Source organism: Phyllobates terribilis, unplaced genomic scaffold, assembly GCF_046119375.1.
Source record: "Phyllobates terribilis strain yellow unplaced genomic scaffold, ASM4611937v1 Scaffold_9__5_contigs__length_417890890, whole genome shotgun sequence".
Lineage (NCBI taxonomy): Eukaryota > Metazoa > Chordata > Amphibia > Anura > Dendrobatidae > Phyllobates > Phyllobates terribilis.
In genome coordinates, this window is record NW_027362769.1 from 84,176,255 (window position 1) to 84,190,007 (window position 13,753).

Genomic DNA, 13,753 nt, shown 5'->3' on the forward strand with positions numbered 1-13,753 from the left:
CACGTGAAGGACTCCCAAACTATGAGAAATAAGATTCTCTGGTCTGATGAGACGAAGATAGAACTTTTCGGTGATAATTCTAAGCGGTATGTGTGGAGAAAACCAGGCACTGCTCATCACCTGCCCAATACAATCCCAACAGTGAAACATGGTGGTGGCAGCATCATGCTATGGGGGTGTTTTTCAGCTGCAGGGATAGGACGACTGGTTGCAATTGAAGGAAACATGGATGCAGCCAAGTACAGAGATATCCTGGATGAAAACCTCTTCCAGAGTGCTCTGGACCTCAGACTTGGCTGAAGGTTCATCTTCCAACAAGACAATGACCCTAAGCACACAGCTAAAATAACAAAGGAGTGGCTTCAGAACAACTCTGTGACCATTCTTTACTGGCCCAACCAGAGCCCTGACCTAAACCCAATTGAGCATCCCTGGAGAAACCTGAAACTGGCTGTCCACCAACGTTCACCATCCAACCTGACGGAACTGGAGAGGATCTGCAAGGAAGAATGGCAGAGGATCCCCAAATCCAGGTGTGAAAACTTGTTTCATCATTCCCAAGACGACTCATGGCTGTACTAGCTCAAAAGGTGTGCTTCTACTCAATACTGAGCAAAGGGTCTGAATACTTATGACCATGTGATATTTCAGTTTTTGTTTTTTAATAAATTTGCAAAAATTTCTACATTTCTGTTTTTTTCAGTCAAGATGGGGTGCAGAGTGTACTTTAATGAGAAAAAAAATTAAATTTTTAGAATTTACCAAATGGCTGCAAAGAAGCAAAGAGTAAAAAATTTAAAGGGGTCTGAATACTTTCCGTATCCATTGTATATTAGCGGCTAATAACTAATGTACACAAATGGATAATACGGCCTTTCTGGTAGAATTAGAAAGAAAAGTGAAACAATATGTCGGAATAATTACATTTTTCTTTTTCTCTCCTCCCTGTTCCTCTTTTTCTCATTTTTAGGAAAGAGGCAAATGAAAAGATTTGCATTTTTGGATCAATACTGATAATTATAACTATATGATAAATGCAGTCTTCACTACATAATAACTACTGTCTAATAATGGCTAATATTGTATACAAATGGGTAATATACCTTTCCTGGTAGGATTAGAAAGAAAAGTGAAATGATGTTTATGAATAATTACATTTTTCTTCTCTCCTTCCAATCTCCCTTTTCTTCATTTTTAGGAAAGAGGTAAAATACAAGATTTTCATTTTTGGCTGCTTACAATGACTTGTAACTATAAAAAGTATCTTCTAAAACATTTATATATTATTTCAGACTTGTTTATGCAAGTATATTTTGAGCTAAAAAGGTATAATTATTTAAGGATTTCTTCTAATTTGCGCACAATAAGAACGGCTTGCAGTAATATACACGTAAGGCCTCATTCAGACATCATTGAGTCAAGTACGTGTTCTGTGTTTTTCAAGGACAGAACACGTTCTCATTATAGTCTACGGGGCTGTTCACATGTCCATGTTTTTTTGCGGACTGAGCTGTCCACAAAAAATCACGGAGGCGTTCATGTTTGATCTAAGTCATGGATCTAAATTACCCACATAAGTCTATGGGTCAGTGAAAATTAAGGACAGCACTCGACAACCATGTGCAATGCATGTGCTGACGTTGTAATGGGTAGGAGAAGCATTGCATTTTTTTTTACCTTCTCATCACTGAAAAATCACAGAAGAAACACTGAGGTCAAAAACTGACCAAACACTGAGGAAACTCGGATCCAAAACACTGATGAACAACGGTTGTATTTTTTACATACGAGAGGAATCATATACGTCTGAAAGAGGCCCTTGTGATATTTGGGAGTGTAGATATCTATATATGCATTGTATAGCACGGTGGCTCAGTGGTTAGCACTGTTACTTTGCAGCTCTGGGGTCCTGGGTTCAAATCCCACCAAGGACAACATCTGCAAGGAGTTTGTATGTTCTCCCCGTGTTTGCGTAGGTTTCCTCCGGGTTCTCCGGTTTCCTCCCACACTACAAAGACATACTGATAGGGAATGTAGATTGTGAGCCCCAATGGGGACAGTGATGATAATGTCTGTAAAGCGCTGTGCAATTAATGCCGCTATATAAGTAAGTAAATAAATAACAGAAGTATGTATGCCCATACAGACACTGCTACGCTCCATCGTATGCCAAAGAGATTATCTATGGCTCTGTTGTATGAAACTGTAGGGATTCTGGAAAAAATTATTAGAACCAGCATTTTATACACCAGTCTTAATAATATAAAGCTTGATAATTTATTACAGATGCACACTGGAAATAATCCGTCTGAGCGCCAGTAAGGCAAACCTATTCATGGGCAGTTGTATATTTGTGCTATAAGGTAAGCCAATTTCTGGTGCAAATTATAATAAATTTGTTGATCTAAAAGAGTCCAAACAACGGTCAAACAGGGAATGATACATTTCTCTATTTGTGGATTACCATACACACTCAAAACATGGCAGCTAATACAGATGAGAAAATATAGAAAACTTATACGGCTTTTGCTTGCAAAATATCTTAGAAATGCAATGGAAAAAAAAGTTCTAAAAGTCACAGATAAAATAAGTTCTCAATTTACTAACTTTATTAAAGGGAAATCTTTAGCCCTTTGGACTTTTGTGCTTAGTGTGTGCATGGTGCAACTCACTATCACCTCTCTGGAAATGCCTCCTGGCACTTAAATAGAACTATGTGACTAGCATGGGTAACTCTAAACTGGACTGAATTGTCCTCTTATACACAAGAGTATTATGGCTGTCACACAGGGAAATGCTGTAGTATGGTCCATACTTATTAGAATTATTTTATATCCTGGAAGATAGAGATAACTGGCTAATATAGAGAATCTATACAAATCTTAATATTTCCTAATGTTTTGTAAATTTTAATGTGTCTTATTATTCATATCCTAATTGAGCTGCCATTCTCGCCATGTGATGCTTTCTCCTCTTTTTTTCAAGGAAATCTGCCACAGTGTTACCAGATCTGAGCACAGCATAATGTAGAGACAGAAACCCTGATCCCAGCGATGTGTCACTTACTCGGCTGCTTAGTGTAGTTTTGATAAAATCACAGTTTTATCAGCAGGAGATTATCACTAGAGGACTAGTAAACCTGCTGTCATGTAGTCCTCCATATTCATGAGCTCTGTATAATCTCACCACTGACTTGGAGCTTTTTGCCTATGCACAGTGTACAAAGAAAGCTGCCAATCAGTTGTGTGGGCGGGGTTATACAGAGCTCAGCATTCAGAGAACTGTTAGGTCTACAGCAGATAAAATAGTGATTGCATCAAGGAGACCAGTAAGTGACACATCTCCAGAATCAGGGTCTCTGCCTTTACATTATGCTACTCTCAGATGGGGTAGCAAAAACTTGATGATTCGCTTTAAGCAATGCACCCAATCATGTGCCATATGTCATGGGCTTGATTTTCCCCTGTTCACCCCACCCCCAGTGTATCTGTATATACAGTGTGCAACAGCACGTTAACCTAATCATGACATGGATAGTACATTGGGATATGGCCATCGCCAGGTCCTCATCACAAAAAATGCATAGCCATGAGGAAAGTAATAATAAGGTATCGTACAATAATACGTAACACTAGGAAATAAAGTGATTTAAGAAAAAAGTTATATACAGTACGGTAATAGGCATGTGCCGGGAAAGGCCAAAGAGCGCCAGCACACGCGCACTACAGTACTTTGCTCTGCCCTCGGCAGGGCCGAGAACCGTGCCTGCGCAGGAGCGTGATGGAGGACTCCGTGTGGGTGACGTAGAACGTATCATGCACATGATGCAAGAAGAGATGAGGCACCCATCGGACTGCATTGCCCTGTAGGTGAGTATAGTAAAAGCTCTTTTTCTATTTTATGGAGATCGCATTGGGGACTTATATGCAGCATTCTAGAATGCTGTCACATAGGGCTGACCGGTGCTGGCCCTACTCTATATGGGAAACACCTGGTGACAGGTTCCCTTTAAGTTGTACTCACTTGCTTTCTTCCACCATCGGGCAAATTCACTACATGATCTGTATGTGACATAAAATGGAAAACTGACTACCCTAAAGGCCAATAGACTAAAATCGCCCAAACTTGCAGCGTTTGGCAGAACCATCTGGCAACCTAATGTGTATGGGCGTCACCCAGAATATGATGTCTCGGAGAGAAGGACTGGGCAGTTTTCATTTAAACAGCCAATTCTTTTGTTCTAAGGGGAAATAAGCCGCCAGGGAGGGTCACTAAGCTGAATTTTTATTTTTTCTGTACAATTTATTCAAAAATCAGACCGACAACATAATGATTTGTAAAGATTATAAGTGATACATGTGTAGAGGGAGGTTGGGAGAGACGCTATCTCATGTATGTGGGTACTTTAAGAAAGAGCAATGGTCTGTGGATTTCTTGAAACCATTACAATTGCTTATTCTTAAACAAATTCGTTTGTTTCCATGCATGTTAGGAACTTTATGTACTGCTGCCATTGTCATAGACCTCACCAATGATAGGAATGCAGATTCTTGAAAGTTTTGGGATAGCATTTACTGCCAGTCTCTGCTGCGGAAGGAGACTGCAATTTGTTCAACACATGTAACTGTAGACTAGCAAATAACAAAAGAGAGAAATATTGGATTGGGAGAACTGTTTTCTTGTTTTTATTTGTAAAATTACTATGTTGCATTAATATTGGATGTAAGTGATGAAAATGTAAACCTTTCTGTACAATATATACATTATAAAACTATATGTTAGCAGTGAGCCTTGTGTTCCTGCTTAGTCATTGGGGACACACTGAGTGAGGCCCAGCTGTCCCTATCAGTACATACCATGCATAGCTCAATGTCCAGCCTCTGTTCATTTACCTTATTAGTCCAAGAGGTCTTCAAGCTGGCGGGACTGAAGCCTACCGTAATCACCGCATAAATGGCCAGTGCAAGCTGTACTAGTGCATGATGTTGTATCAGATTCAGTGGCTTTCCAGCAACTACAGAAGGGCAAGTACTAGAAAAGCTTTTAACATGGGCCCGCACCAATAATATTGCTCCTCTCCCTCTGATTGTACATAGGCCCGGACGGCTGTGAGCGCATGCATTCTAAGTACAGGGGGAAAAGCCGCTACCACAAATTACATGCAAGTCCATCCTACCGAAATTAGGAAGTTCGGCTGGTGTTCATCTAATGCGTATGGTCATTTTTAAATCCTCAACAGTTGGAGAACAAGTAACTGTCACTGTTCTGTTGGGATAATGTAAAAAGTATAAATTATGTCCTTATGCAATATGACTTTTGTAACACTTTGTTAGCTTTATATCAATGTATTACAGATAATAACTATTGTAAGGTTAATGTTTCAATATAAGAGGATTATAATTCATGCCAAACCCAAAATACATAGTGACATGTTGTTATACTGTATATACATAGGTCAAATCGAGGTGAATTTAAAGTGGCCTTCTGGTTTACAGTACAAATTTTACTTAGTTAAAGGATTAGTCCCATCTCCAAGATCCTATCCCAATATATAGTAGATGTAATAATAATATTAGCAAATTAGAAATGTAGTATAGTTCTTCTGATAAGCTATTTTACTTACCGCATGTGCAGGGCAGTGCAGGATCTTAGCTATCCATGGTTACGACCACTAACCACTAACTGTCACTATATGAGTGGTCGTAACCATGGATACCTAAGCTACAGCAATGCCCTGCACATGGGGTAAGTGACATAGCGAATCAGAAGAACTATACTACATTTCTAATTAAAGGTATTTGCTAATATTATGATTCTTACACCTACTGCATATTGGGATAGGAGCTTTAATTTACTTGGTGCCCTACTTTTTAGTCCTTCTGGCGAAGATGTTTTATTTTCCACATTTGCATTGATCACTTTGCACAATTCTGGCCCATATACACAAGAGTATTTTGGGCATGAATAAGTTTTAATCCCTAATACAGTGTCTGTAGAGGCACTATTATTATCATATTTATATGGTATTTTTTTTCTTAAAAAGTTGTCAGTCTCCATTAGAGGCTGAACTTTTGGAGATATTGTCCCTTAAAAACTTCTAGGGAAGAATATTTATTTATTTTTTATTTTACTCACTTATATAGTGCCATTAATTTCACAGCGCTTCACAGACATTATCAGCACTGTCCCCATTGGGGCTCACAATCTAGATTCCCTATCAGTATGTCTTTGGAGTGTGGGAGGAAACCAGAGAACCCGGAGGAAACCCACACAAACACGGGAAGAACATACAAACTCCATGCAGATGTTGTCCTTGGTGGAATTTGAATCCAGGACCCCAGCGCTGCAAGTCGGCAGTGCTAACTACTGAGCCACCGTGCTGCCCAATATTTCCATTAGATGGCACTGTCTACATGCACCGTCTTGTGGTACAAGAAATGCTTACGACTTTGTAGTATGGATTCACTGTACAGTCTCTCTACGCACAGATGTGTTGTGTGCATGAGGCTTTATACTGGAAGTTTCGATTATAGTGAAAATCCCTAAACCCATGTAAAATTATAAATCCATACATTTCTCTTAATATACTGCATTCATGAATATGGATGCTTGGAAAAAGAGTCTAACAAGTTCCAGCCCTTATTGTGAATCCAATAGATTGATTAAACCACATAGGAACGTCCCAGTATGAACGTGGTACATGAAGACAGGGACCTATGTAATACAGACAGATAAGATTAGATACAGCGACTATAGGACACATCATATACAGTGTTAGCAAAATGACCTAAACAAGGGCAGGTAAAATAGCTGCACATACAGCTTGACATCTATATGCATTTAATATTACTCTCTGAAATAAACTGTAAGGGCTCATTCAGGCTTCAGTTTTTCCTGTACGTGTTCTATCCATGTTTTTCACTCCTAGAATTTGTACCTATTATCGTCTATAGGTCTGTTCACATATCTTTTGTGCTTTTGCAGACTAAGTGGTCCTTACCAAAACATGGAAGCATGTCTGATTTTAAACCCAAGTCCTGGATCAAACTCCCCAAAGCAAGTCTATGAGCTTGTGAAAAAAACGGATAGTTCCCCAATGCCGTCCGTGTGCTGTTCACGTTTCATGTTTGATAGGTGACATACAGATGCCTCATTTTCCGGATTGCTGTGCTTCCCAGTGGTCTTTCCACCCCAGCAATCAGTAAGTTATCCCCTATTCTATCAATAAGTGATAACTTTAAAACTTTGTGTAACACAGATGTATTAAAGAAGTTTAACAGTATGCAACTTTCCATCCAAAGTGCGAGTATTTGGGACAATTTTTGACTTTTATTCTAAAAACTAGCATAAACTGATTGATGAGTGTGGGTCAATGTTCCTTCTAACACGTAGTAGATTTACATCAGCACATTAGAAGAATAAACTCCTTTATATCCAAAAATAGTAAGCTAGCATAATCCTGGTGTATGACAAGCTAGAATTACTGGAGACAGGAAATACCTCCTATCCCTGGACTCTAAATATTACAGGAAAATGGGACGAAGTTCTGATTGTAGTTTTATTGAATCCACATTGTATATTTTAATTTTTACCAAGTCGGTGCAGGATATATGTGCAGCCTAGAGCAACCAGAAAATGCTCACCCAGGAAAAAAAAAATAGAACGGCACACAAAAATACTGCTGCGGGATGGAATAACACTGGATCATAGTCTTAATTCCATGCTGTAGCAGCTGTATAAGTCTCAACTGTAGTTAGTTAAGTTGTCAGATCTACTAAATCAGATTGATGATACAGATCAGACTTTATAGAGAGATGCTCATGTGCCATCTGCCCTAACCCAGAGCTGCTTTCCAGAGCAGGCTATTTTAGGCTATGTCTCAGCAGGAAGGACTTTGGGCGACCCACTATAAAACCTAGGTCTCTACACTAGATTACAGTTTTGATCCGCAGTCTAACTATTAATACATATTTATATATAGTGCATGACAAGCAAGGAGAGGTTGTGGCCCTGGAGCAATGCTCCTGGATAATTGAACAATATTTTAGAATATATATTATTTATGATATGTACCAGTCACATAGCCATCATGGTTCAGAAAACTTTGTTGGTAATTTTTTTTTTTTTTCATAACAATTTCTCTGGTTAAAGCAACTTTGTAAGAGTTGATCTTGGACTTTCTTTTCTCACACCCTATTGTTGAAACTAGAGATGATTGCGGAATCAATAAGCAAACAAATGGTAACTTGGCTTTATTATCGGGGACAGAAGGCTTAGGGCATCTCAGTCCCTGACAGCAGCGCCAGGTGACACGACAGCTGAGAGACCCTGGCTTTGGATATGTGACAGGGAAAGAAAGGAGAGACCTCTCCAGGGGCTCACTTATTCCTTGTATACGGTTTTAACCTCATATTTGCCAAGGACGTGCATGTATGTTTCTGATATCCCTATGCCATATATCACTGGCGGACGCAGACAGAAAAGGGCCTCTGTGCAAGAACAATATATGGGCCCTTTGCAACCCAAGAGCGCCTAAAAATGCAAAATTGCACCTGGTTTGGAGGCAGAAATGGGCCCCCTTACCTCTTGGGCCCCCATGCGGCCGCACAGTTTGCACCAATGATGTCTGCCCCCGCCATATTTTATACATTATGTTAAATTCTAACAAGAATTAATTGCAGTCTGTACCCATAAATCGTTGTATTGGCTAGATCATCATTATCACACAAGCGCATTGTACAACATAGCCAAGTGTTTATACACCTACCATTATCAAATCAATATACTCTCCGAAAGTATCCATAACAGCCTTCACTCACCTCTCGAGCGATCTGGTTTAAAGCATTGTCTTCGGCAGACAGTTTTTCCCTGTTGGGGTGTCTTTTCCTACCAGGGCCCTGGGTACCCATTTTTCTCTTTGAGGTATCAGCGTTGGAAAAAGTAGAAGGTATCAATCCAAATTCCACATGCAGCCTCCTCCAGGTGAAGCTTCAGAGAGCTGTCCACTACAGTAGTGGTAGCATTGCAGATGGTCCTGCTGGCCTCCCCCTAACAATCTCCCCACCTTGTGATGTCTATTTTTCCTATCTTCTAATGCTTTTACCTGCAGGCTGTGTATGCGTCAGCGTATCCCGCTGAATTTTCTCTAGAATGTGGAATCCCAGCATATGTCCTAATGGAATTACCGCTACTTACAGCAATGCGTGTGTCATCATACAGTGTACTTACTGCCTGGATACATGTGCCCCTGCCTCTCTTGTCCTTGCCTCAGTGTGTCCTCCACTGATCCTGCGGATGCTGATTAGGGTTTGCTCAGCTCTGTATGCAGATACCTGCCTGTCATGTCTCCTAATTACACCAAATATAAGCCCACTCTTGTTACATTATCCCTCTCAAGCTACTGTTTCGAGATTGTAAAAGGAAATGGGTCAGATGTTCTTCCTCTCTGCAGGGTACTCCCCTCCTTTCTCTCCCTCCTCTTTCTCTCACCTCCTCATCTCTCTCCTCTCCCCCTAAGCTCTGCAGCTGACATCAGAGGGAGTGGATGAAGGACAGTGCAGGGGGAGGACTGATACACAATGCACACAATCTGACTTTATCCATTGGGCAGCTCATTGATTTATTAGTTTTTTTATCTACTGTATGTATCCACAGGGATGTGTGCAGAGACCTTGAAGCTCCTTGATCACTGGTGTTTGGTCCTCTTGGTTTACAAACCAAATTCAGACTCGCATGATCCCTGTTGAACATACATTACAATATAGTAATACAACAGGACATTAACATATCTTATCAAAATATAATGTGTAATATATATGTGGTTGTGGAAAAATGCTGCAAAGTAAGAATGTTTCAAATAAATAAAAGTGTTAATAGTTTATTTTACAAAAGAGAAATCTAAATCAAATCAATATTTGTGGAGACCACACTTTATTTTCAAAACCGCATTAATTCTTCTAGGTACGCTTGCACACAGTTTGCAAAGCAACTATGCAGGGAGGTTGTTCCAGACATCTGGGAGAACTAACCACAGATCTTCCATGGATGTAGAATTTCATAAATTCTTCTGTCTCTTCATGTAATCCCGGATAGATTCAATGTTGAGATCAGGGCTCTGTGGGGCTGGTATCATCACGTCCAGGTCTCTTTTTGTTTTTGTTTATGCTGGAGACAGTTCTTAATGACATTGGCTGTATGTTTGGATTCGTTGTCCAGCTACAGAATAGATGTAGAGCCGATCAGACACCTTCTTGATGGCATTTTCAGATGTATCATTATCACCCTCTATTTCTCAGCATTGAGGACACCTTTAATACTGACCAAATCCCCAACTCCATTTGCTGAAATGCAGCCCCAAACTTGCAAGGACCCTCCACCATACCTTACTGTTGTCTTCAGACACTAATTATTGCACTGCTTTCCAGCCCTTTGACAAACAATCTGCCTACTGTTAAGCCCCCATCACACTAAGCGAGATCGCTAGCGAGATCGCTGTTGAGTCACAAGTTTTGTGACGCAACAGCGACCTCAGTAGCGATCTCGCTACGTTTGACACTTAGCAGCGACCAGGCCCTTGCTGTGAGATCGCTGGTCGTGTTGGAATGGTCTGGACATTTCTTTGATCGTTGAAGCCCCGCTGGGTAGCATGCATCGGTGTGTTTGACACCTTACCAACGACCTTGTTAACGACTCAGACACAGAAATACATAGGCGTGCATCATTATACAGGTCGCTACGGGTCGCCGCATCGTTGCTGCGTCGTTGGGAAGATTGGACTGTTTGACATCTCACCAGCGACCACATAGCGACGCAGCAACGATCCCTGACAGGTCGTATCGTTGTCGGGATCGCTGTAGCATCGCTAAGTGTGACGGGGCCTTTAGGCTCTGTGCCTATGATGCAGAAATGCTCCGGATTTTTTCTTGAGCGTTTCTGCATCTCCCCTGGCAGAAAAAATGCATGCGGATTGTGCATGCGGATTGTACATGCGTTTTTCCTGCCAGGGACATGCGGATGTGAAGCGTTCTTCACATGCATTTCCGCATGCGGGTTGACAAACACTTTCCAAGCGATTTTAGCATCCCTTGGAAAGTGCTTGTCAACTTGGTCACACTATATAAATCCATGCAACCGGCATGGATTTATATAGTGTGACCCCAAAGAATGGTTAAAAATTAAAAAAATAAATCTATACTTACCTTCCGATGGCCCCCGCAGTCTTGCTTCGCTCCGTCCTGGCTGCCGGCAGATCGCGGTACACTGAAGGACCTGCCGACGTCAGCATTGCGCGACCCGTCACATGACTATGACGTCAGCGCAGGTCCTTCAGTCCACCGCGATCTTTCGGCATGGGAGGACGAGCGCAGCGGGGGCCGTCGGAAGGTAAATATAACATATGTATTTTTTATTTTATTCTTTTTTTTACAGGTACTATGGTACCCGGGTCCGAAGGAGAGTCTCCTCTCCTCCACACTCGGGTACCATCCGCACATTGGAACGCATGGAATGCGCATCTACATATACAGTGATGCAGAATCCATGCGTTCCAATGCAAGTCAATGGCGGCGAAAACGCAGCGCTTCCGCAAAATAATTGGTAGTGCTGCGTTTTTTTCCGCAATGATAATCTGCAGTGGAAATTTCTGCAGCATGTGCACAGCACATGCAGATTATCATTGGGGACCATGGCAGGCCTTCTACCATGTGTTTTTTTTAAGCGTTTCTGCAGCATTTTTGCCGCTGCGGAAACGCTTAAAAAACGCATCATGGGCACACAGCCTTACAGCCAAATATTTCACATTTTGACTCATCAGTCCAAAGCACCTGCTGACATTTTTCTGCACCCCAGTTCACTAGTTTATTTGCATAACCCAGTCATCTGGCCTTGTTTTGATGTTTAAGGTTTGTTTTTTAATTGCAATTCTTCCATGAAGACCACTTGTGGCCATACTTCTTAGAACAGTAGTGGATATAGTTGGATCCCACTGGTTGCTTCCAGATCTAAGCTGATGCCACTGCTGGACATCTTCCGATTTTGAAGGGAAGTAAGCATGATGTATCTCGTATCTGCTGTACTAGGTTTCCTTGGCTGACCACTGCATCTACAGTTCTCAACATTGTTTATTTCATGCTGTCTTCAGTGCTAAGAAATAAAGGCAAATACTTATCCATCTTGCAATACCATCAGGGATTCATCTGACTAGCTCCAAATTTGTATATAAGTTTGGAGCCGTTCTGTATACTGTCTATGTATATATAGGTTACCAGTCAAAAGTTTGGACGCACATGTTGATGTAATGGTTTTCTTTGCTTTTACTGGACTGTGCACATTATAGATTAAGGTACTTACCTGTAATGGCTGCCCAGCAGTCTTCTAGGGGTTCCCAGAGGTTACATAGTTAATACCGTTAAAAACAGATAAATATATATCAATTCCAACCTAGGGATAGGAAAGGATAAAAAGAAGTGGCACTTGCACGAACACAATGTATGATCCAGTCCAGTAGAGCTAGTCTCTTCCTGCTGATCCCAATTATTGAGCCCTTTACCTTCACTCTGCTGTCCAACGCACCCCAAACCATCTCAATTGGGTTATGGTCGGGCAATTGTGGAGGCCATGTCATCTGTCGCATTCTCTATCCCTCCCGTTCTTGGCACTTATATAGCCTGGAGATGTGTTTTGGGTCATTGTCATGATGCAACACAAATTATGGACCCACTAAGAGCAAACCAGATAGGATGGCATGATGCTGAAGAATGCTGTTGTAGCTATGCTGGGTAAATATGCCATGAATTTGGAATAAATCACCAACAGCATCACAAGCAAAACACCCCACTCCTACACACCTCCTCCTACATGCTTCACAGTGGGAACTACACATGTAGAGACCATCTGCTTACTTTTTCTACATTTCACAAACACATCACAAAATCTCAAATTTTGACTCATCAGACCACAGTACAGATTTTCAGTGATCTAATGTCCAGTCCTTGTGTCGCTTGCCCCAAGCAGGTCTCTTCGAGGTCCTCAGCAATGACTTCTCTGCAGCAATTTGACCATAAAGGCCTGCTTTTCATAGTCTACTCTAGACAGTTTATGTTGAGCTGTATTAGCTACTTGATTTCTGTCAATCATTTATGAGGGCTGTTATCTGACATGCTGTCATTTGTGTTTTATTGAGGCCGATGAACTTATCCTCTGCAGCAAAGGTAATTATTGGTCTTCCTTTCCTGGAATGATTCTTTTAAGAACCAATTTCATCATAGAGATTGACTAGTTGAGTGGTTCTTGCCATATTCAGGCTTAGAACAGTTTTGGACTAGGGCTTGACAGATGTCCAGAAGGCAGTCATTGACACTAAGTAAATGCAAAGTAAATTTTGCATTTCATTTGGAAATCAAGGTCCCAGAGTCTGGAGGAAGAGTGGAGAGGCCACAATCCAAGCTGCTTGAGGTCTAGTGTGAAGTTTCCACAAGCAGGGATGGTTTGGGGAGCCATGTCATCTGCTGGTGTAGGTCCACTGTGTTTTATCAAGACCAAAGTCAGCGCAGCCGTCTACCAGGAAATTTTAGAGCATTTCATGCTTCCCTCTGCCGACATGCTTTTTGGAGATGGAAATTTCATTCTCCTGCAGGACTTGGCACCTGTCCACACTGCCAAAAGTACCAATACCTGGTTTAAAAACCACAGTATCATTGTGCTTGATTGGCGAGCAAACTCGCCTGACCTTAACCCCATAGAAAATCTATGGGGT

At 41.2% G+C, this 13,753-nt stretch overlaps 1 protein-coding gene across 13 annotated transcripts in view; it reads right to left on the bottom strand.

Moving 5' to 3' along the window:
• Positions 1-9,542, bottom strand: part of LRRFIP1 (LRR binding FLII interacting protein 1) — a 119,492-nt gene extending 109,950 nt beyond the window's left edge. For 5 of the 13 annotated variants that reach the window (XM_073646668.1, XM_073646664.1, XM_073646667.1 and 2 more), the window contains exon 1: positions 8,820-9,529. In XM_073646668.1, the coding sequence (XP_073502769.1) occupies positions 8,820-8,909 (90 nt within the window). In that variant the 5' untranslated portion in view covers positions 8,910-9,529. Of the gene's footprint in view, positions 1-8,819 lie in introns of all 13 variants that reach the window. The other 8 variants (XM_073646672.1, XM_073646665.1, XM_073646676.1 and 5 more) reach the window with 7 other exon arrangements.
• Positions 9,543-13,753: the final 4,211 nt, after the last annotated feature.